Consider the following 24,897-nt stretch of genomic DNA (forward strand, 5'->3'; position numbering starts at 1 on the left):
TAAAATCAACCTGAAGTGATATATGTAGTTTGGTTTATAAATTTTATTTATACTTTAAATTTTCTTTACACAAACGACAGATAAAACCTTCATTTTGTGTAAATAGTAAAGTAGTAAAAAGTTGATCCTTGAATAAACCTACCTCATTCAAATTGAACTCATTGATAAAAATTTGTTTTCATTAAATATTATAGAAAGAATAAAACAAAGATAATATATCGAACTAACATTTTCGTGTCCGAGTAAATAACAAAGTATTTATTTAAGTTTTTTACAAATTAAAGTACTTAAATCTAATTTATTGAATACATTTTATGCTACAACTGTTAAACAACAGAAAATGTTGTACACTAAAATAATAACATGTATTTACATAATTTACAAGTGAAACGTTTCATAATTCGAACTATATACAAAAGTTTAATTAGAGCTCGCTATACTCATTGTTTTGTTAAACTCCGGGAAAGTATTTCTCGCCTAACCAATCCTCTTTTACTAAATCCGCTCCCTTTTCTCCAATCATTATAGCGGGAGCGTTCGTATTACCGCTAACGATTTTTGGCATTATAGAAGCGTCGATAACTCTTAAATTTTTAATACCGTATACTTGTAATCTTGGATCAACTACGGCCTCAGTATCCCAACTAGGACCCATTTTACACGTTCCGACAGGATGATAAATTGTCATCGAAAACGTTCGCATGTGGCATTCCCAATATTGATCACTTCCAAATTCGTAATTTCTGCAATTTGGAAATGGGACGGGATGTACTCTAGATCCAAATTGTTTGAAAGCTTGAGCGTGACTTAAATTCATAGCAATTTTTGCACCTTCCACCAAAACTTTTACATCAAATGGGTCGTTAAAATAGTTAGCGTTAATCATTGGATAGTGAAACGGATTTTTACTTCTTAACTTTACCCATCCTGTTGACCGAGGTCTGAGTAGTAAAGGCATAATGGTCCATGTGTCTTTATTTGCGATCGGTTTGTAAACCGCGTTGTATAAACTTTCTTTAAGACCTAGACTCTTTTTTACTCTCGCACCGTTATCTGAATTGATACTTGCCGGTGCCATGTGAAATTGAATGTCAGGCCAAGATCTATTACCGTAAATTGTGTTTACAAATCCGAGTCCTTCTACGCCACCCAATGTAGTCATCGGACCGCGACTTTTTGTTACGTATTGCATTGTCATTGGAAATGCTTCGAAACGGTCTTGAACGATAGCAATCGGTTTGTTTACTAGAAATGTTAAACCACCCATTGCAACGTGATCTTGAAGGTTTTCACCTACTCTTAAATCACTTATTACTGGGATTCCTTTATCAGTAAGATGTTCTCGGGGACCTACACCTACAACAAAGAATATAATTACGTTTAGAATATTTTATATAATTATAAATTACCTGATAACATTAAAATTTGGGGTGAGTTAATGGAACCAGCAGATAAAATAACTTCTTTTCTTGCAAGGGAAATATGTCGTTTTCCTCCTTTCCAAAATTCAACTCCATACGCTCGCTTAGTACCTGAATTAATAAGTATTTTGCTTACATGAGCATTTAATCCTATATGTAAATTTTTTCTATTTCTAACTGGTCTAAGAAAAGCTTTCGCTGTTGAACACCGTGACCCTCTTCTAATGGTGCCTTGTGCGATCATAAACCCAGCTTGATGTTCCCCATTTATATCTCTTATGTCATAACCCATTTCCTTCCCAGCTTGTACCCAAGCAACAGCTAAAGGCGTTCTCCAAGGAGATTCTTGAACAGTTTGATAACCATTTTTTCCATGATAATCTGTAGCCGCTAAATATGGATTACGATTGTCTTCCGATTTTTTGAAATAATACAAAACATTTTTGTAGTTCCATCCAATATTTCCTAGTTCCTCCCAATGGTCATAATCGTGTTTATTTCCTCTAACATACAACATATAATTTAACACTGAAGATCCTCCGAGTACTTTTCCTCTGGGCCAATTACATCTATTATTTTTCATTCCCAAACAAGCTTTACCAGTTGGTTCCGTTTTATAAGCCCAATCAAATTCACCAAGTTGTAGATACGCAGCAAGAGATGGGACATCGGTTACTTCATTTTCATCCGGTCCAGCTTCGAGTAGCAACACATTCCAATTCGGGATTTCAGATAATCTCGAAGCTACAACAGCACCAGCAGATCCACCACCGACTACAATAAAATCGTATTCGATTCGAAGTGTTTTTTGATCCGATATTTTTCCTTCGGGATCGTGTCTATCGTAATTAACTAAAGTAATGCCCGCCAATAATAAAGGTATAACCCATAACGCTTTTCCTACTATAGTAACAGTTTTTAAAGCTGTCGTAACAAGTAATGTCTCTAAAACCATTTTTTTTAACTCTATGACTAAAAATGACTAGATTGTGCTAGTTTATATTATCAGTCTGGCGCTGAAAATCTTCTCATTCTTCTTCGATACTTCGTTAGAAGTGGTTTTGTGAAAATCTTGCGTTTTCTGAACATTACTAGAAGAATGTCGTGTCAATTTAGTAACGTCGTGGGATCCTGAAATAAGTTTAGAAAGTTATTTTTATTATAGATACATTTTCTTATCATTATCATTACACATTTCATATAATACCCGTACGATTTTACGTATACAGATATAATACTTGGTCAGTAAACGTCACACTACAACGAGAAAGTGGAATGCCGCACGGTGAAATTCCGTTATATAACGGTGACAACAGCAGATTCCGTATATAAAAAAAGAGATCTTTAACCACAAAGAATATGTGTACATCTTTCTTCGTTGGTGGGAGTTAGGCACGCAATTTTGAGTCACTAGGAAATAGGATATGGTAGAGTCTGAATAGGCCGACAATGATTCCGTTGGCGTCTTATTCCCTATGTTGTGATTTGCTTCCGCTTTCGCTTTCACTTACCTCTTGAATACGAAGCGTTCACTTGGTTCTTGATCGTGCACTTGTAAAATAAAAGGTCGAGAACTGACCTCGTTCAATGTCTATGTCAAGCAAGATATTATAAAATTACAGTATATAATAAAGATACAAAATATAATAAACACGAAAATTAATGAAGTAATAATACAGAACGTTTTGATACAAATTTTGTTTTTGTATATTGCAAATAATTTAGGATAGATATTAAGAAACATGCTGGTTTCTCTCAGAGAATGTTGTAATGTGGTTTATTGGGTACAAAGTAATTCGTAATTTGCAAAACGTAAAGATAAAGTTGATTTATGTTGAAATTTAATGCAGAATTACTGACAAATAACTAATAAATAGGTAAAAGTATATCCGAGCTCATATAGAAAGTAACAACCATTCGTTTTTCTTAATATTACTATAATTAAATAAGTAATATTATAAGAATTATTCTCAATTTGAAAGTTTTTATAATCTAAATTGCGATCAAATCATATCTTTAATATTACATCAGCAAGGTCGTGTTGTTTTTACGATAAAATTCGGTGCCTAATTTGTCACAGTTCGAATATTAAGAGAAAATATGTGTATTGTTTGTGGTTAAGCGTTGTAACTACAATTTAGAACTATGCATCCTTGTTGTAATATGTCTCATGTAAATAATCTTTTTGGAAAATCTTTCTCAATTGGGTTTTTACGATGTATGGTAAATCAGAAAGTCTATATAATATATGTGTGTTATGTTATGTGTGTTTGAAATCCTTGTAACCCAATTAAGATACTCACATCATAACCTACTAAGTTATCAAGTGCAGAAAAGAATTATTATTGAGAATGTTATCACTAATCAGCTATGTATTTTCGAGATTACTTATGATATATTTACATACAATAAATTTGTATGTAAAGAAAATTATGTTATGCTGGAGTTATCAAAAAAAAAACTCGACATGCAATATCAACCATAGGTCAAGCTTGATAGATATAATTCATTGGTTAATTAAGTTTTTACTGAATTTATCAACAATATTATACGCGGTAAATGTTGAAGAATTGAATTGTCGTACATGAACCAATTGTGTTCATAAAGAATCAACGAGGTAGATGGAATTGGCACCCGAATAGTTCAACAGAATTGAAGAACAGCAAGAAGCAGTAAGAATCTGCTTTACGGAAATTTTGATCCGATACGATCGCCATAATCAGATTTCTCCTGTGAAGAACGATGAAGAAATTTTGGTAGTCTGAATTTGCAAATCAGAGAGAGATATATTTTCCAGAGATATATTTCCAGATATGACAAATCTCCTCCAAATCAACCTAATCTATCCGTAACTTGAAGTAGGATCTACAACATTTGACGAAAAACAATTAATCGTGTTAACAATTAATTTTCATCGTATTCATCTTTAATGTAATCTCAAAATCAATAAACACATAGAATGGATTGATGACTATCCATACTAACAGTAACATTAGATTTCTAAATTCACCAAATATTATTTAACATAACAAATTAAAAATAAAATAAATTTGTTTTCGTTTACAAAAACAATAACTAAATTAATTATATTTGCATGTTAATTATATAGGAGTTTATTCATCTAATTGAGTACACCAGAAAACAATGAAGCATTATACCACGAAGTTTACAAACTTGATTGTCTTAAAAATAGTTTTTATTGCCAGAAAATATCAAGAGAAAGTGTGAAATATTTCAAAATAAAATTTTTATTAAATTGTTGTTTAATTGTAAAAATAAAAAAACACTACTGTCTAATCGACGATTAAACAGTAATTAGTTTTGACATCTACGTGAACGAATTAGCCCGATTTTTTTTAAATAAAGGTCAAGAGTTTCTTCATCGAAATAATTTAAGGTCAATTTAAAAAGTAATTATTGCAAAACTTTCTAGTTTGCTCAGCTCTTTAACTTATTCAAAAAATACTCACCGACAAGAAAATACATTTTCGTTTATTATTATCCATAATGTATTATTTTTCAACACTTTATTTTAACCAACTCAATATGAAAAAAAAAAAAACGCAATAATTAAACGTTAAATTTGTCGATTCAGGTTGATGTAATAATAGGTAAACTAAGTTGAACTTGTATCAAAAAGCTCGCAGAACTGACTAAACCGCGTGGTCCGTCACGGGAACTCCACAAGATCTCGCGGTGTCTTTGTGGGGGGTACCATAGGCCTACTTTTGCCTCGACTTCCTTCTGTCGAAACGAAAAAATATATTATTACGATCATCGAAATTGAGTGGATGTCGAAGGCACGCCGATTGGGTAACGTTTTCTTCGGATTACGAAATTTTTCGATCCAAAATGCTTCAGCTTTCTTCGTAAATTTTCTGCGCCTACGTGACAAGATACCCGCGCGTTTACACCGAAAAAGAATCTCCCGAGGTCTTGGTGAAAAGTGAAAGCAACCACTTCCGAGTTTGCTATTGCCGGCGAAACTCTTATATAACTACGTAACCGCGAGAGAAAGAGGTATTGATAATTCTAATCGAAGTTACATAAAAGTGACGCGCTTCGAACGTATAACTCTCGATTTTATAATTATTGTTATTGTAATTGTGTCGTTATTTTGTTATTGTTTGCGAATATGTCGAAAGAATGATTTATTCTTTTTGCATTGTTTCATACAACGACACAAATTGAATTATTTTTGTTTGTTATCGTATATATTTAACTCTAGAACAATAGCAGAAATGAACACAAACATCTGATTAAATAATAACACTTAAATCCAATGTCGTTTTTCATAATTTATTTATGTAAATAATCGTTTTCTTTGTATATTCAAATATACGGTGGACAAACTTTGAATTGTTCACCTCTTAGGAAATCTTATTTTGTACTTTAGCGCCAAATTTTTCAAAACCTAAAGAAGATTATAGTCTGAGGTTTTAAAACGACAAAGTGATGCTTAGATTAGATACTTGATTAAAAATATAGATTTTTTTTTGCATTATGTCTGTAAAAAAGAAAGAATTAAGAAATTGAAAAGTATAAAAAGTGAGATGCCGAATGACATTGAAAGTCTGTTTTGGAATATTTTTAAATTTCTCACGAGAGAAGCTTTCTACAAACATCTTTTAGGAAGTCGTTAAGGAAAATTTAGTTTGCCCCGTTAAAGTTCAAAGTTTAATTGCACAATTTAATGATTTCTTGGGGTGTACTTTTGACTCTTACACATTTTATATGATCTTGATCAGTAAATATTAGCTTAAGCCATCCTTCTATGTTTATACTCTCAGCACTTTATGAGAAACGATTGCTTGGGTTTCCGAGATTTTCAGGAGAAGTTCCTCGCAAGTAATCCAATAAGCCTTAAGAAATCTTCCTTTTAGCCGTAGTTTTATAGAGTGATTTTATGGAGAACTTTACGGCTACACGTTGCAGCAGAACTCCCAGATCAGGTAGTGTATCAACCTCAACCATACACCTCTTTTGCTAGTCCATAAACGTAAGATGCGTTACCGTTTGCAGAATCCTTATCATCATGAAATGATTGACCTTCGATCCCAGTAGGATATTAAAACTAGTATAACTCATTGTAAAGTAATTGAAGAATTTCATAGGGGGTCCTTCAGTGATTCATATCTTAACCATCTTTTTTGTTCTTTTAATAATCAACACACAAACACATACGATGCCAGCAGCGTCCATATTGGTCCAATTTAAGACTACAGCAAATATCTAGTAGATAGTATGCGAGTGCAAATCTCATTGAAACTTTTTAGTAGAGCGCTCCTTTTCTTTTGAGGGGGGGGAAGAGATAGATGAGGGGTAATTTCAGTCAAAATCTTATTTAAAGCATTTAGCTCTGTTAAAGACTGCTTCCCCCCTTTTGAGATTGCTACACTTTTAGTCAGAGTGGATAAAGTCATTCAATAACTCGTCTTACGCCGAGTTAACCTTATATTGGTTCCAATTCTGGTATCTCTCGTACCCATAGCATCCAATAACTAATTGAAATTAAAGTCTGAAAGTTACCTACCTTTTCTCTTATCATTAACAAATTTCCAAATAATGTGGGTTGGATAACAATTACAGTCTATGACAAAATTCCAACTTAATCGACCTACCGTCAGCAACCAGTACTACATATTTATTAATAAGATTCATGCTCGGAGGATCCAAAAGCTATGGAAATTCCCAAAACCGTTTAAAGTTTTAGCAGAAATAAATAATAAAATGGATAATAAATATTATACACATGCAAACTCGGTCTGAAATAAACATTAATTATAATTTAATAACATTCTCTATTCTATTCGGAATAATTCAAAAATAATTCACCATGTTACTTATTTACTCGAATAACTACTTTATTAACAGTATAACAACAAGTTGCATATAACCGATGTGCTGAATGGATTGACTAGTAATTTAAAGCTAACTTAAAATAGAAAATAAAATTTAAATTTAAATGTTATTTTTATTAGTACAAGGTATTTACAAAAGAAATGATTTCAATTTATATTTTTTTAAATAAATTAATTAAAAAATAATCATTAATCTTTTAAGTCTTTCTAAAATGCTGTCCTAACCAATCTTCTTTTATCAAATCGGCACCTTTTTCACCAATCATTATAACAGGTGCGTTAGTGTTACCACTTACAATGTTCGGCATTATAGATGCATCGATAACTCGTAAGTTTTCCAAACCATAAATTTTTAAACGAGGATTTACCACCGCATCTCCATCGTTTTCTGGACCCATTTTACAAGTCGAAGTTGGGTGATATATCGTAAACGTAAAATGTCGTATACTACATTCCCAATATTCGTCTGTGTCAAATTCGTATTGTTCGCAAGAAGGAAATGGCATCTTATGGGGACGCGAGTTAAATCTTTTGAAAGAAGGGGTATCCGATACATTCAAACCGATTCGAATTCCTTCAATCAACGTAAGGATGTCCTCTTTGTGTGTAAAGTAATTGGGATTGATGTCTGGATAAACAAATGGGTTTGACGATTTTAAAGATATCCTTCCGGTGCTTTTCGGTCGTAACAATAAGGGCAATAGCGACCATGTTTCTGCATCACCTAAAGGTTTATAAACGGTATTATAAACGCTATCCCTCATTCCCGTAATTTTCCTTATTTGATCACTGTCCGAATTTATGCTACTAGCAGCAAAATGAAATTGAACGTCGGGCCATAATCCATCTTTCGGTGCGTATTTTGTGTTAACGAAAGCTAAACCTTCCACTCCTTGAGACGTCATCGGTCCTTTTTCTCTTAACAAATACTCCATAACTACATTTATACTTTGATACCGGTTTCTGGTAAATGTGATTGGGTCATCAATTATAAAAGTAAAACCGCCTAATCCGACGTGATCCTGCAAGTTGTAGCCAACTTTTAAGTCACTTATAACTGGGATATTTAACGACTCCAGGTGTTCTTTAGGACCAATTCCGCTCAACATTAATAGTTGAGGCGATCCTATCGCCCCTGCTGACAAGATAACTTCTCGCTTGGCTCGAACTACTTTATTTCTTCCACTCCGAACGAACTTCACTCCTAAAGCACGTTTAGTTCGGCGGTCAATTATTATTTTAGTAGCTTGAGAATTTAACGCAATGTGAAGATTTTCTCTGTGCCTGTAAATTGTTAATAATTAAACATTTTATAACAAATAAATAAAATCGAATTTACCGAACTGGTCTAAGAAATGCTTTAGCGGTAGAGCATCTATGACCTCTTCGCATTGTAGTTTGCGTAATCATAAATCCAGTTTGTTTTTCGCCGTTGCAATCACGTACATCATAACCCAGTTCTTTTCCCGCTTGGAGGAATGCTACTGCTAGCGGTGTCCGCCAAGGAACTTCTTGTACTGTAAGATAACCTCCGGAGTTGTGATAGTCGGTTCGGGCTAAATATGGATTCCTATTATCTTCCGATTTGCGAAAATATGGCAAAATGTCTTTATACGACCATCCAGGGTTTCCTTGAGCTTCCCAAGCGTCATAATCTCGCTTGTTACCACGAGCGTATACCATAGCGTTGAGAACACTTGAACCACCTAGAACCTAAATCACTCCAAAAAATAAATAATTAAAATTTTTTGTATTAAAATGTTACCTTTCCTCGTGGCCAATTACATCTATCGCCGATCATCGCCAAACAGTACTGTGAGTCTGTTGGTGGTGAGGTTTGATACATCCAATCCATATTGGATAGTTGTAAATATCCGAGTAAACTGGGCACATCTGTTACTTCATTCTCATCTGGACCAGCTTCCAATAAAAGAACCGTCCAATTAGCTATTTCTGATAATCGTGATGCAACGACTGCCCCTGCAGACCCTCCGCCTATTATTACAAAATCATACTCTGGTAGAAGCTGAAATAATAGTACAGGTTTAATGTTATTTTACGTAAAGACTGAATTTAACTAATTGCCTAATTTTCAACAAGTCGATCTTTATCAAAATAATTGTCGAGTACTAAATTTTACATTTCGACAATTATTAATTTTGAAGTTGACTCAATTAGTAGTTGCACGAAAAGTTATGGATATGTAGTATGTAAGCGGGGTATTAGATTTGGAGGAGGATGTAGTCGAAACATATGCGAATTGGATTATACTCTTGGCAGATGAAAATAATCAAGAAGGTCGAAGATAATGGTAATGAGCGTGAGATAGGCGTGGGCTAAACAGTTTAAGTAGCACATTAGCGACTGAAGAAGTCGAAGAGACTCGGCTACGCCTCAATATCATCCCGTGGTTTCTAATTTTTAATACGTCTTAACGTATATATATTTATAAATGTCGTTCCGGCAGAGACGTTATTTGAGAAGAGTGATGAGGTGCAGTTACAATGATGAATAATATAATGTATCTTTGACCTGAATAAATGAGAATTAATATTTGATTCACCTCAATTTATATCTTAGAACCTGTTTGTAATATCAAACAACATTTCTACATATAATTAAAATAAAAGTTAAACTTCATGTGGAACAGATATGTAACACCTCGGCGGTTGGCGATTCGGCAAAACGTATGATTTCGCTTAATTAAGCCAAGGCCGCTTGCGTTCGAACACTCAAAACTACTTTTTATTGATATCGTTTTCTTGAATCTCCCAGATGTAGATTTGTAAATGGCAATTTCCTACATGAGCAGGAATAAAGTTGCGCAAGAAATTACAAAGTTCCGGGAAAGAGCTATGGAAGCTCAGATAATAATCGGGGAAGTTAGCTCTGAAAACACATTACTTAGTGTTGACAGATTTAGGTTATGTATTTGCAGACGTTTACTGACTTCATGAAGATGGCCCAGATGTTAAGACAGATCATGGCGAATCTGCTAAACGAGTAACTAACGTTATCGGATGTTATAAATGCTGTGCTACTTAAGCATGAATATCGAGGACGAATCGAAATAAATAGAACGATTTCCTTCAATGATACCATTTCCTTCATTAATGCAACGATGATCAAATGCAAGATTCTCTTCTTTCCAGTATATGGTGGTTCTGACTTTAAAACCAAGCACTGGTCCATATATCGAGTGTTAAGCGATCCTCTAAGCTTTTTTCCGACCATCGCCTTTAGTAATTTTCTTGGGGATTTCAGTAAATAACTTGAAGGTTATAGCCTCCAAGATATATATTCTTGGAGGTTATATACCGTATAGGACCAAAGTTATGATCTCGTATTTCGTCTAATCTCCTCGAGTACCATGCTGAAGAGTATGCATAAAAGTGCATCACCAAAACCCAAGAAGTCAATTCATACCTTAACTACGTTAAGTTAATTTTGGTCCACAAATTAAATCAAAAATATGGTAAAACAAAAACAAACTTATGATTAAATTTCTACGTAGAAAGTGATTTAAATTTAGATGCTAAATAAACCTTCTAAAATACACAGGAATTAAAAAAATCCAACGGTTATGCAAATTATCAAGTTATATAAGTGGGATTTTTTTTTTGAGGATATTTTAATATGTAAAAATATTCGAAGACATTTCTACTCTCACTTGAAGAGACTTAAAATCTAAACTAATTTTAACATGAATTGTCTGAATAAACACACGTCAATCTTAGATTAACCTATTTTATTTGAAATGAATGTATCAGTGAAAGAATTGTTTCTATTTTAAATAGTTTTAAAGAAAATATTTACCTTTTGCACACTAACTGGGTGATCCTCCGGGTCGAATCTAAGATAACGTAAAAATGTTAATCCGGCTGCAACAATAGGCACTAATCCAGCAATAGCCAGCGGATTTGTGCCTATATTTAACGCGGCACCAGCAACACTAGCTAACACAGCCGACATTTCTTTCCACTATTTATATTAAATCCACATGCCCATATTAATCTCTCTATTAATTGTTTTAGGGATATAGTCTCTTATCGAAGTCTTTTTTACTTGGTAAAAATTATTTTGATAGGATATTTCCGCAACAGCAGCTTTGATGCGAAGATGATTCAAAATGTAATATTTTTGTGCTCGAATTACTCTCTCGTTAAATTCTTCGGGATTTGTATAACACCAATAGTCGACATTTGACGGTCCAACGCGAGCTTCAGGCCAACTGTTGACCCTCTTTCTCTTAATATGAATCTGAAGATCATGTTTGCCCATACTGATGAGCAGAATTCTAGGGAAGAAAAATATACCTTTTAAATTGCGTACAAGGTTGAATGATGTAAATTTTAGTAAATGGGTGAAAGTTATTCGTGAAAAGATGTGATTATTATCTTTAAAGACGAACGACGAAATAATGGAATCGTCGAACATTTCGCAACGCTTCACCTACATGTACATGTATGGCCACAGAATTGCGTAATATATCAAAAAAATCTCTTATTACCCAATACATATAAATTGGTTTATATCAAATTGAACTTTCTTATCTACCCTATTAAGTTGGAAATAATGAAGAAAATAATGTCAACGGTATGGAAGGCCGAATACTTAACGTTACTTAATTTAATGGATCGTAACACTTTATATTGTCTTGATGTTGTTCACGACATAGTTTAAATTACCACATAAAATTTTCAAAAGCATTTTGATAATAATTACTTTCGCATGATTACTAACATAAAATTATCTAGTCGAACTGTTAATTTTTAACAAATTCCTTTTTTAATTCGGCTTTCTCTTAGAAAATAAATGCACTAATATAATAATAGATAACTTTCTAACCAAACGAAAACAATGCTTATTGTGTACATATTATTGGTTTCTATTCGACAGATAATTAATACTTCATGTAATTGATGAAATTATTCTTGCAACTACACATGTTCAAATAAACAGAGAAAGTCCCTAAATAAATGTGGAAATAAAAAATATTACCCCATCAAAAGAGAGAAATCTTAAATGTAAGGTTAACGATGACACTAAAGAGGTTTGACGTTACAAGAAGTAACGAATAACTTTTAAGATTCTAATTTAATGATAATTCTTCATAAACATAAGAGAAATTTTGAAATACATATATATCATTTCAAATTTATTGCTAGAGATGCGATTATGTTTCGTTTAACCCATATCTTGCTTATACCTACAAACTTTTTCTTGATTTAGCCTTCAAAAGCTTTATTCAACGTGAAATCGAATAACCACTATAATTACATTTTATATTTAACGCAATCATAAGGAAAGTATTCGTTTTATTTTCTTAATGATTGCTCAGTTTCAACAAATTACCAACCACTTAATTAGGTCAATAAAAAAGATAATTAAGTTTATTGGTTAAATGAATAAACAAAACTGTACATAATAATAGTCTAGCTAACTTCAAATCAATTTGATTTTAATTCTAACTTTACTATTCGCCCCTTACTTTAAACTTACCTTAATGTTAATTACCGCCATGGTTGTTCTAAGTTTCCCGATACAATAGAAATACAAAGACACAATGTTTACAGATCGCGGGTAAAATTAACACGAACCTCGCCGGTTGTCGGAAAGAAAGTAAGGAGAAATTACGTTTGTCTCGGTTGTGGACCCACGATTGCGTTCACTGTTGCCATCGCTGCGGCGTTAAAACAAATTTGAAAGTTGGTAAAACAGATCGGATGTCGTCGGTTTTCTTCGTCCGGTCCTGCTTCTATTGCTAAACAACAACAAGAACGACATAAATAAGTGAGAGTAAAATGCCGAAGAAGAATTCGAATTCGCGGTCATTGGGAGGAAAGTCACGTACTCCTGAAAATTCCAAACAAGCTATCCTACTGCAAAACGAGAGTTTCATCACGTAACATTATAATATGGGAATCTGTGCGCTTTCGTTTTGCTTGGAGTGGAGTGCAGGTGCTATGTTTAGACGACAGCTTTCACCACGATTTAGACACTTGATTTTTATGAAACCTATTAGCATTGATTCGAGATGTTGGTCATAATTTGTTTATTATTTAACACGATAATAATTATTTAATAGTCGGATTATCTACTCATAAATTTTAGCATATTATTACAAGTTATGTAAATTTATGTATAGTACTCACATTATATATTTTGTAATAATGTAAATAAGTTGATTCATCAATTATGATGATCAATAGCAGCATTAAACACATAATTGTTCATTTAATGTTAATTGGATAAAATATTTATGCAATAAGCTGCAAAAGTACATCGTTTTCTTCCTGTAATGTGAAAGTTGTCATTAATAAATTTTTAAACGTATTTCAACATGATTTATTATATATAATTTATGATACTATATGCAATCTAAATGTATTATTAATAACATAATAATTTCGAAACATTATTCATTACTGCCAGAAATTGTGTCATGTTATTAGGGTATAATTCTAATATTCCCTTGACTTTGTTTTAATATTGCAAATAAAATACCATATTCGGTCTCACAAAGTTTTAGAACTTGATATGATGAACTTGGCTATGTTTGTATGATTTGGAACCCACGTCAATGAAACGCTGTTGATGTTACATATTTATATGTTGTAATGTATTGTTGATTGAGTATCAAAGAGAAATGTATTTATAGATACGGAAGTAGTAGTCTAGGAATAAATCAAATGGCTGTGTCTAAAGAAATCCAAACTTGTCTCTTAATAAAGCGAGTTATACATCCATATGTCACTAAACACGATTTAATTATTTGAGAGATTGATGAAGAAATTTTTACAGTGGATGCATTGGCAGCGTCAAAAAGATCATCTGAACTGTACTTAATTCCATAGAAAGTATTAAAAGCACTGGATGCCCTCCATAATTCTAAGGCACGGTAATAAGCGAGACAAAAGGTAGCGATAAATATGGCTTTCTCGGCTTAACCGATCAGGAGATCAGCAAGAAACCAGGGATATACTTTAAAATGTCATGTGGATTCATATACTTAAAAAATTATAAAAGCTAACGGAAAAATACGAGCAGATTTAATAATCTAAAACGTGATCCCAATAAATTTTTGGTTTTTGTTCATCATTAAAAGATGTTCTTAGTTTTCCTACTAATATAACTGAGAGCTATAACTCATCACTTTTAAGTATTGTTAATGCTCTTTCTCAATACTATTTCAGCAGGCACTAATTTCTTTGATACTGACGCCTCAAGTCTCGATAGCCTGAGAAGAATGGTGCTTAGCATCTACTTTGCTAATTGATTCAAGTTCAACTATAATGAACCACCATGGGGATAGGAATGATGGATCATGCAATATTTCTCGTGTGATGCAATTTTTGGTCTTGAGGAATGCTGGTAATCAAAAAAGTTCGAGGTGGAACCCGAATTGTAGTTTTTAGGTAGCTACCCAAGACTATTGTTCTATTCCTTCCCGGATATCTTTTGGAACACCAAAATACTTCTGGTTTTTTCTTTCTATTTCATTTTATTAATTCATTTCTGTTAAATCCAATGTGTAATTCCCTTGAAGTATTTGCTTCCTTCTCATCCTTTCATTTTGTTGCTTTTAAAGTAGACCTTACAAATCTTGAAATACCTGCTTTTTTGGCTATCATAAGCTAATATATGTCAGTATACCACATATATAAGCTATTTCTAGCTAATGTTTTGTATATTATCATTTTTAGATCTCTACCTTGGTATTCACTTACATATAATTATCATTTTATGGTTTTTTCCAACTTACGTTTTCTAAGCCTGGCTGTATTTTCCGCCTTCATTTCAGTTATTTCATTAGTGTCATTCCAACAGATGACTTTCTTCTCATTCTGAAAACCCCATAGTAGATATTTCAAGACACTGCGCTAGTTATTCCAAATGCGAGAAACTTGAGTGTAATAAGCCACTTAGTATACGTCAGTGATTATATGGTTGACTATCTCTTACATGATATACGAGGTACGACCAAATCTAAGATTGTGCACTTCTTCACTATGAATCACTGCCAGCTCTTATACCACATTTTAGTTAACTCAAAAAGTCAAATAGTATACAAAATTTAAGTAATTCTTGCTGATAAAAACAACGTATATGGAGTTAACGTATAAATTTCGTCATTTTTAGTTACAATGATGGTCTGAGAAGAGCAACTTATCATAAAGGAATAGTATGACGATAATAAACCATTTCATTGTTTAAATATTGACACAGAAATTTAATCACTAGGGTTTATGAAGATATTGATATCTCAATTAACTATTGCCACAGATAGTAGACATTAAAAATAAGTCATTGCGTAGTTAATTTTCTAAAAGATCCCTTCAAATTTATCAAATAAAATAGAAATTTTGATGTTCTTGTGAAAATTAAAAGCCTATCTCTATAATGCAGTTGTTTTACTTTATTAATACTTTTAAAGAAACTAAATAAGATTAGTTAATTTTATTACCGTTTAATAATAACTATATAAAGTGAAGTAAGAATATTTTGTTACTACTAATCACTACACTAAGTAACTACTAAATAATACACAACTATTATAAAGTTAATGTTTATTACAAGTTATAAAATGAGCAATCTCTGAGGTCTATAAAATCCTTAAAACCTATGACAATTAGAAACGTACATCGACTAGAAATATCGTAAAAGTAAATTTTACAATAAATAACATTTTCACCTTTTCATTCTAAACAAAATTATTTCCTTGTGTGAATCATTTTTGTGGTCTATAATATCCGATTTTACTGAGCCAATCCGCTTTGATTAAATCAGCACCCTTTTCACCGATCATTATAACGGGCGCGTTAATATTGCCATTGGTGATGTATGGCATGATTGAAGCATCGATCACTCTTAGTCCAGATACCCCATATACTCTTAATGCCGGATCGACCACCGCCATAGGGTCTGTACTGGGTCCCATTTTCGCCGTACAAGAATAATGGTAGATAGATAAAGTGTATTGCCGGACGAAACAATCCCAATACTCGTCGGTGAATAAAGGTAAGTGTTTGCAATTTGGCGCCGGTGTACGATGAAAACGAGCACCAAATTTTTTCATTGCTTCCGTTTCACCTAAAATCAAAATTGATTTAATCAAAATACTTTAATTAAATGAAAATATAATAAATTGAGATTTATGTTTTCTCGTTAGTTAGTTGATAAAGTTGTTAAGGAACATGTTTTATTGCTTTTGGAATATCTTTTAATAGAATCATTATTTTCTCAAGTTTATGACCGAAGAATTGTAATTAACTATGTAAGTAATAAAATATAATTGATTAATTTTTACCTAAAGCTATAGCTGCTTTAACTCCTTCTCTTAACACGGCTACGTCATGGTAATCAGTTAGATAATTATGATAAAGTAATGGATAAACTAAAGGATTTTTACTTTGCAATCTAATTTCTCCCACGCTTCTCGGTCTTAACATCATTGGAAAAATACCAAATTGATCCTTATAATTAATTTCTTCGAATACCTCGTTATAATATTCATCTGATAAACCATGTGCTCTTTTTACTTGAACACCACCATCAGCCCCCGTTGAGGTACTCGTCATCATAAACTCCATATCGGGCCAATCATCAGATTGATTCGCGTATTTAGTTGATATAAAACCAACAGTTTCTATTCCTATGTTTGATGTTAATGGACCATCTTCCGATACAGCGTATCTAAAAGCTGTATTTAAATTTACTAACCTGTAATTAAAAAGAAACTATCATCTCACATCTTCATTACGAAAAGTTAATTACGATTATTACGAGCTAATTAAGAATATAATTTATGTTTCAAAGATTTACCGAAGAGTTATCGTTCGTTGTGGTTAACCAAACCTAATCATTAATAATAATTAGCGTGTAACTTCGTGATAGATCATGTAGGTATAAAAATAACAAGGTTGTTAAAAATTATTTCGATTTTACTCGTATAAAAAAATAATCATAAATTATAATCGTGCAAATACTCTTAAAATCGACACAAATTACATTTTAATACCGCTTCGCAATCTTGCTCAATCAGTAATTTTAAGTTTTCTAGGTAAAGGTATTTACTACGTTTTACATCGTAAGCGTACATTTTATATTTCAACATCTAATTATTGAAGTTTACGGGAAAACCAGTTCAATATTTAGATCAATAAGAACGTTTGCAGCATGTAGAAAGTCCTCGAATGAAATATAAAACTACTTAAAATGTTTTCCATTCACCACAATTAAAGCACGTTTGCGTAAGATTAATTATAATTTTACACAATTACATTTTCAAATTATTTTTGAGTTTAATTAAACGTACCTGTTAATAACTAAGCTAATAGGATGGTCTATTAAAAATGTAACTCCACCAGCTGCGATGTGATCTTGCAAATTTTGTCCGACACCAGGTGAATCAACAATGACGGGTATTTCAAATTTATTTAATTGGTCTCGAGGTCCTACACCGGATAACATCAAAAGGTGAGGACTATTAATAGCACCAGCACTAAGAATAACTTCTTTCCTAGCTTTCACATTAAACGTACTACCTTCTTTTATAAATTCAACCCCGTACGTTCGTTTTGTTTTTGGATCAATATGAACTTTAGTCGCATGTGACAACGTTGATATATGCAGATTATCTCGTAATCTGATTGGTCGTAGAAATGCTTTAGATGTACTACATCTTGTAGCTCTTCTCATTGTGTATTGAAACAAAGCAAATCCGGTTTGCTGAGCACCGTTTATGTCGACTATGTCGTAACCCATCTCTTGTCCTGCTTCTAGAAAAGCTATTCCTATAGGTGTGTGATATGGACCATCTTGAACGGTGAGATATCCTCCGGTTGCGTGATAGGTATTGTTGGCTAAATAAGGATTTCTTTGATCTTGACTCTTAAGGAAGTATGGTAATACGTCATCATATCCCCATCCGGGATTTCCTAACGCTTCCCATCGATCGAAATCACGTCTATTTCCTCTTATGTAAAGCATTGTATTTAGTACCGTTGAACCTCCAAGAACTTTTCCTCTTGTCCAACTACATCTATGGTCTTTCATCGCTTGACATGCACTTGGTTGGGGTTGTGTCCTATAAAAAGAAAAATAATATGAAAGTAATATTTTTTTAAAAAGGTTTTAAAAAGATTTTCTAATCTTCTTAAAATCTTTCAGTTCTTGTATAAATTTTTTACCTGAATCCCCAGTCGAGTTTGCTTTTATGCAAGTAGATACTTAACAATGGGACGTCAGATATTTCAGTCTCGTGTCCACCGGCTTCTAGCAGTAAAATTTTCCAATTTTTCACCTCGGATAATCTGTTGGCGAGTACCGCTCCTGCAGCACCAGCACCGACAATGATGAAGTCGTACTCTGCGTCGACAACGTCGACCGTTGCAGGTCTATTTTCGGGATCGAAGAGATCGTAGTGGAAATAAGCCATCGAAGCTAACAGAAACGGCAAAATCGCTACTTTGCCAATACCGATTATAGTGGTCGCCGTTTTTATGGCACCGAGTACTACCGCCGTAACCACCATCTCAAAAAAAACCGCAATAAATTCTTGCTAATAAGTGGCGAATAAGGGAAAGTTATTCCCCGGAGTTACAAAAAACCTCCTAAAGTAAGCCATTTCGGAAAGAAATGTCCGTCACTTTCACCAAACTCAAAACAAGGCTTTTCACCGACCAAAGTTATGCAATCCATGAATCACCTGAAAATGATAATCTACATTTACTTTTATTAATTAACGATTTCTTTGTTAAAAGCGAAAAGTTTTTATTTGTGTTTTAATTAGGTTTTTGTAAAACGTGAATGTTTGTTAATGCGACATTTATTGACTTATTATAGCTTTTTTATATATTATTTAGTAGCGTTGCTTGATTCATATTACATTTTAATTTATATGCTAATATTTCCTACCAAATAAAGAATTCATATATTTATTATGGACAGGATGATGTAGCCGATGTCACCCAGGTGTAACAAATAAAACACCCGACCAGATTGACGTGTACGGTCGCTGACTCGATTCCAATGTTAATTAATTTTACTTTCTATTGATTCGCACCCAACACATTACTGTGAAACACCATTATTTATATGTAAAAGTGGTTATAATAATATATAAAATAACTCATTTTCCAGTTTTGCCCATTACATTTCATTTTATGTATTGAAAACGATTTCAATTATTGTGTGCGGTCTCGAACATTATGTTCGTTACTAATAATTTTTTATATTAGTATTGGTTAACCAACTATCTTACGCGTAGCATTACTGTAAATAATCAATTAGTGCTCCACAAGAAAAATATAACTAAGATTATTTAAATTAATCTCTAAGCTAGGCTGGTTAAATCAGATAATATATATTAATATTAACAATAAAATAAAATCTTAAATGAAAAACAGCTCACTACAAAACTGATTTTTTAAATGTTCGTAAATACTGACTTTACCAACGTGTTTATCTGCGGTAAAAGCTAACCACTTTAGAACAAGACCACGAATTAAGGAGTCGAAGTGAAAGGTATAAGAATACTTAGTACTTTTCGGAAGTTCATAAAAATTAAATTTGAAAGAAAGATTTAATCAGAGTCGTTAATAAAAAAGTTTTCTAGTTTACTGTAATATAATCATCCTAGTAAACGTAAGGAGGGAAAGAATAGGAAAAGAAGAGAGAATTCTCATTAATAATCTTAATCTTAGGCAGAGTGATACGAGCCAACTTTGAGAGAATGAGAATAAATATCGAATAACGTAGAACTGCTCCGCTATGAGGAATATAGCTAAATACATAAATGGATTTTAAAGCTAAATAGAGGTTAAAATTAAATATGAGAATAAAGGCAAACGAGATAAAAACCGATACATAATAAACAAAAGGGGCAAACTAAAAAAATAGAACGCCCGAACGGAAAGCTTGGATTAAAAGCAACCCTTTCAGGACAGGAAACGATTTGAGCATACTTTTTTTTACAACATACGATGAATGTTTCGGGGCGAAAATTTGGATGGAATGTTTGGGATCGGTAACAATTAAATGGTAACAATCGTAGACGAATAACGAAAAATCCATTTCAATATTGTAAACTTTGGAGTATATATTATAATCGTTTCTAATAAACGTCAGCAAAGACGATTTCAAAATCTGATGCACCGTAGAACGTTTGTGTTGAACTTTCAAGAATTTGTTGCACCCTTTCGAAAACATTGTTATAGATGAAAAATGAAAGTTTATTGGTTTATAATGACCATAAAGACATCGATTTGAGCCGCAATTTTTTATTATGACATGATTTAATTAATACAGACAAACTACGGAAATAAGGGAAGTCGATGCAAATATCAGAAATTTAGGAAATTAGGATAGTTTGTTCATTCAACCCAAATAATTCTTAAAAAAAAAATCTATTGCTCGCCTAATCTTTTCTAAACTATCCATTCTAAAGTCGCTCCAATTTAAACACAGTCTTTAATTTGCCTCAATACATTTTAATAATCTGAAAAGTGTCCTTAAAAGCCCTGTAACGTTGAGACGTGTGATTGATCAACCTAAGCAAGAAGGAAAAAACAGCAAAAATTCTTTGATAACGAGGAGAATCCCTTAAAAAACTTAACTGCGGTTTCGGCTAAAACCGCGGCTGCTCGTATCAGTGGCACAGCTATTAATACCTTATACACTCAAAAGTGATCAAAAGATTGCATCATTTCAACTGCAAGTTATCTTGACAAAACTTAGTGCAGAGAATGTAGCATTTTGCATGATTCGCCTCAGCCTCCATCGATCTAGGATAAACTTAGGACGGAAAATCTATGGCTTCGCCTGATTATGTGCTGAACATCACATAGAGTGCTACATCGGCCGCAAATGACCTCGGTCAAGGTTACAATACAATCTAATATGATTTCACCGAATTAAGCTGGATTTCACCGGATTAAGCCAATATAAAATTGAATAACACATTTTCCTGTGACTCAGCCTCATGCGACCTCGGCTAAACTTAAAGCTTATAATTTCGCTTGATAAAGAACAAGTTACTTGAGACTGATGAAACTCAGCAATCAATTAATATCATATTTACCTAAACGTGAACATTATATGCTACATCGTCAGCGTTAAGCGAATTTAAAACAGAGGATATAAGATATTGCCTGATTAAGACGAGGTTGCTTGCGACATAGGTGCTACAATTGGGTGGGTATTTTGACAAATTTTAAATATGAAACAAGAGCCATCATAGGTTTAGTAAGTACATGATGAACTCTATACAGTCTTTTAATAAAAATAAAGAAAGTGAAAGCTTTTTATTAACATTTATCGAATGTTTTCAGCATAGAAAATAACCAAATTCTATTGAAAAAGCTTCATGCTTATAGAACACAAGAAACTGCAAATGACCTATTGAAATCCTACCTGCCAAGCATGTCACATCAAATAACTTGTTCTAAAACTGTCACAGTAATAAACGAGACCTAAAACAAATCCAAGAAAACACTTAATGAAATGGAAAACTGTAATAAGATACAAAGTTAAATTGAACGTAGATAAAAGAAAAACAGTAAGTTACAGGACGCGTTACATAAGTGATGATAGACTCAATCCTATCTTTCGAGGAACATGTTTAGCACATAATGTATAAACAGTACGATCTAACAATTGAAAGGAAAATTGCGACAATGAAACAGACGTACTACGGAATATAGGTGTGCCTTTGCCTTTTATATATCTCGAAGCTACTACACTGAAGGTGCGTCCTTCACAGGCAAAATACAAGAATAGTTAGCAGTGTCTAGCCGAATGAACCTTTCTTGGTAGAAAGCAAATACTTAAAATATGAAAGCCGATACAAAACTGCCTCATGTTCAAACTGTCACATTTATTATGGAGTTTACAAAAATATGTTTTCTCACGTTTGTGTGATTTAAATATTTTCCTGTTTCCTACTTCTAAATCATAGCGACTAAAGTTTGTATTTAAAAGATTGCGTAATTTTAACACAGTCCTTTGCATAGTATAAGAAGACTTAGAAAGAAACTTTTATAGTTTGAAGTAGAAGGTATAAGAGGATATAAAGAAAATCACCTAATGGAAATTATAAACTTTTGAACTTGCTTTCTGATGATGAGTCATCGAAAAAGTCACATTGTTTTAATTGATGCACGGCACAACCCGGAAATTAATACAAACTATAACAATCTGTTGTGATAACTGAAATAATAATAAAATAAAAATATATCAAATAATTAAACTAGTAAATAATATAAATGATGTTTGTATCATCAGGGATTTTTATTTCATTCTAAAACAATTAACTCTAATTTCTCCGATATTATATAATAAAAAAATCAATAAGAAAATAAGAAGTAATAGAAGAAATTACAGATTGTCTAAAAAATATTGCTAAATCTTCGAATGTAAAAAGAATTTACGCCTCACAAAAAAATTTCTCTTTTAGATTTGGATCGTGCTCACGGAGCCAAAAAAGAAAAAATAAGCACGATATACAACGGAAGTACATACGCAGCAAGATTCCTACTCCAAATTGATACATTTCTATTAAATAGTCTACAAAAATATCTATATATCAATTAGATTTAGAAAGTAAATTAATATATTTACATACATTTCTCTTTATTAATTTCGGATGTCGGAGAAACGATTTTTTACTTACCAATAAAACTGTTTTCAATTTCTTTTCAATCAACGCCCAACGTTAACGAACACTAAATCCTTAAATAGATAACCACGCAAAGTACTGCTTTTTACCGCATCAAATAAAATTATACGATTATCTCGTAGTTACTTCAAGAAATAAATAAAAAGCCACAACGCGCACGCAACTTCTCCGAATCATTATCGCACCTGAGTGTGAAGCAGGATCGCGGAAAGCGAAAGGAGTAGTAGTCGAGTGAAAGTCTTTCAAAATTCCCTCCACGTGCACGTAGTCCGATCAAGTTATATCGTCAGTCCGGTTACCTCTTACACTATTTTAAAGAACAGTACGAACAATAAGAACTTGACCATATTGAATTCTTGTCGACGTATGCACGGTGGTAGGGGTGCAATTTTTAGCACTAGTTACTTGCATAGTGAAGGGGAGAAACGTGTTTGCGGTTATAAAAGTTCCACTGACATTGCACCTTGAACCTGTACTTACCGACTTTATTATGTTTTATTAGATGATGACGTAATTTTAGTAACTTTCACCGCAAATGTGCACACATTTTATTGGCCATGCTTATCAATATTATAGAACATTTAAATTTTAATCTACAAACAGGTCATCATTGAGATAGTAGAACTTTCGCTTCGAGCTAATATGTTATATAATTTTAGAATCAGGTGTTTACTTTAAACAAAGAAAGTTTCTATTTAAAGATAATAAACTTGTAAAAATTATTGTTTTTCCTTGTATATTGTATTTTCAAATATTGATACTAACTGAAAGTAGTGTTAATATTATTTCAATCGAATTTTATAATATTGCGACTCGATATCTGTAATAGGTTATGAAATTTCTGTGGTTGTAGCAGCATTTACATGTTCATTTTGTGGTGATACTAATCACTTTCCGTTTAAAACAAGAAATAATTTTAGTACATGTATTAACTCGTTAGTTACAATTATAAACAGTTGCAAAAGAAAATATCATGCACAAATATGTAAGAGAAATTCAGAGAAAGTTATTAGATGTCGGCAATTTACACATTGAGATATTTACTATTTGTATCACGATTTGTTTATACAAAAAATCATCACGAAATCCGCACTTAAAAATGCAGAAACGGTGTCTTAAATTTACATAAAATTTGATTTGATTTGAAATTTTCGTTTGATTTCATCTTATTTAGCGTCATGTATCATTTGGGAAGTGTGTCATATGGAGACATATTTTTACGCAACTGTACGAAAAAATGCGATTGAATCTTTCGTGTTCGCTTTCTAGTTGTAATTAAGTTTACAATTTCTATTGTTTTCAAGAAAATTGTGTTAGTGAAAAAATCTTTGACATTTTTTAGATGGGAACTAAAACGTTCTAAAATAGATCAAGCACAAATTTCGATTATTATTGCAATTTAATTTGGATCTTTCGACTGTTCGAAAGTCGAATGAGGTAATAACATCATTATATTATGAATATACATTAAAAATACATTTTCGTATATTACTTCAAATTCATAATTCCAATATTTCTGGGAACAATTTGGAGTGTTTAGCAGCGTCGATTTTCTATGGAAATGCAGGATCAAAAATGTAATGTTAACTTAACTAAAGCTGACAGAAGACAAACTTTTTCTATAAAAAGGACAATCTACAGACTGTCGTGCTAAAGAGAAGAATTTTGGTTCAACTTTGTTGATATCGTCTACACTCTTGAATAGCTCTTGGTAGTTTGGTGGATAGCTCCCTACTAACTCCCTATGCCGTACTTCTTTGCTACTTCAAGTATTTAAATTGTTCCTGGTGTTACTTTGGAAGCAGTACTCTGTATTAACTTCATCTACATCAAAATTATTATCTTAATAAAATAGGTGGCTGAATATCGATTGACAGCGATAAGAACTATGGGCGATTTTTCGATGTTTTAGTCACTCTTGTACACAAATGTTGTA

At 32.6% G+C, this 24,897-nt stretch overlaps 3 protein-coding genes across 4 annotated transcripts; all 3 read right to left on the reverse strand.

Moving 5' to 3' along the window:
- Positions 1-214: 214 nt before the first annotated feature.
- Positions 215-5,335, reverse strand: LOC111426004 (glucose dehydrogenase [FAD, quinone]-like). Of its 2 annotated transcripts, none has more exons than XM_071194276.1 (3): positions 4,892-5,335; positions 1,410-2,552; positions 215-1,356 (listed from the first exon to the last, which is right to left on the reverse strand). In XM_071194276.1, exons 2-3 carry the CDS (start codon positions 2,374-2,376, stop codon positions 452-454), a joined length of 1,872 nt encoding a protein of 623 aa, XP_071050377.1. In that variant the 5' UTR covers positions 2,377-2,552; positions 4,892-5,335; the 3' UTR covers positions 215-451. The 2 variants fall into 2 exon arrangements, with proteins under 2 accessions (XP_071050377.1, XP_071050378.1); XM_071194277.1 differs by lacking the exon at positions 4,892-5,335 and adding an exon at positions 2,613-3,281.
- A 2,040-nt stretch (positions 5,336-7,375) lies between these two features.
- Positions 7,376-12,952, reverse strand: LOC111426044 (glucose dehydrogenase [FAD, quinone]-like). The gene is made up of 5 exons (XM_023060388.2): positions 12,785-12,952; positions 11,099-11,579; positions 9,048-9,308; positions 8,622-8,995; positions 7,376-8,566 (listed from the first exon to the last, which is right to left on the reverse strand). Exons 2-5 carry the CDS (start codon positions 11,252-11,254, stop codon positions 7,480-7,482), a joined length of 1,878 nt encoding a protein of 625 aa, XP_022916156.1. The 5' UTR covers positions 11,255-11,579; positions 12,785-12,952; the 3' UTR covers positions 7,376-7,479.
- A 2,885-nt stretch (positions 12,953-15,837) lies between these two features.
- Positions 15,838-23,154, reverse strand: LOC111426052 (glucose dehydrogenase [FAD, quinone]-like). The gene is made up of 5 exons (XM_023060398.2): positions 22,956-23,154; positions 18,475-18,992; positions 17,601-18,371; positions 16,593-17,005; positions 15,838-16,375 (listed from the first exon to the last, which is right to left on the reverse strand). Exons 2-5 carry the CDS (start codon positions 18,816-18,818, stop codon positions 16,014-16,016), a joined length of 1,890 nt encoding a protein of 629 aa, XP_022916166.1. The 5' UTR covers positions 18,819-18,992; positions 22,956-23,154; the 3' UTR covers positions 15,838-16,013.
- Positions 23,155-24,897: the final 1,743 nt, after the last annotated feature.

The sequence above is a fragment of the Onthophagus taurus genome, chromosome 2 (genome assembly GCF_036711975.1).
Source record: "Onthophagus taurus isolate NC chromosome 2, IU_Otau_3.0, whole genome shotgun sequence".
Taxonomy (NCBI): Eukaryota; Metazoa; Arthropoda; class Insecta; order Coleoptera; family Scarabaeidae; genus Onthophagus; species Onthophagus taurus.

Excerpts from the sequence above, each read along its gene's own strand:
- LOC111426004 (XM_071194276.1), bottom strand. The coding sequence starts at position 2,376 with ATGGTTTTAGAGACATTACTTGTTACGACAGCTTTAAAAACTGTTACT. Across the intron at positions 1,357-1,409 it reads CCAAATTTTAATGTTATCAG|GTGTAGGTCCCCGAGAACAT; the intron begins GTAATTTATAAT and ends TCTTTGTTGTAG.
- LOC111426044 (XM_023060388.2), bottom strand. The coding sequence starts at position 11,254 with ATGTCGGCTGTGTTAGCTAGTGTTGCTGGTGCCGCGTTAAATATAGGC. Across the intron at positions 9,309-11,098 it reads ACCCAGTTAGTGTGCAAAAG|CTTCTACCAGAGTATGATTT; the intron begins GTAAATATTTTC and ends CTATTATTTCAG. Across the intron at positions 8,996-9,047 it reads GTAATTGGCCACGAGGAAAG|GTTCTAGGTGGTTCAAGTGT; the intron begins GTAACATTTTAA and ends GGAGTGATTTAG.
- LOC111426052 (XM_023060398.2), bottom strand. The coding sequence starts at position 18,818 with ATGGTGGTTACGGCGGTAGTACTCGGTGCCATAAAAACGGCGACCACT. Across the intron at positions 18,372-18,474 it reads AAACTCGACTGGGGATTCAG|GACACAACCCCAACCAAGTG; the intron begins GTAAAAAATTTA and ends TTCTTTTTATAG. Across the intron at positions 17,006-17,600 it reads ATTAGCTTAGTTATTAACAG|GTTAGTAAATTTAAATACAG; the intron begins GTACGTTTAATT and ends TTTTAATTACAG.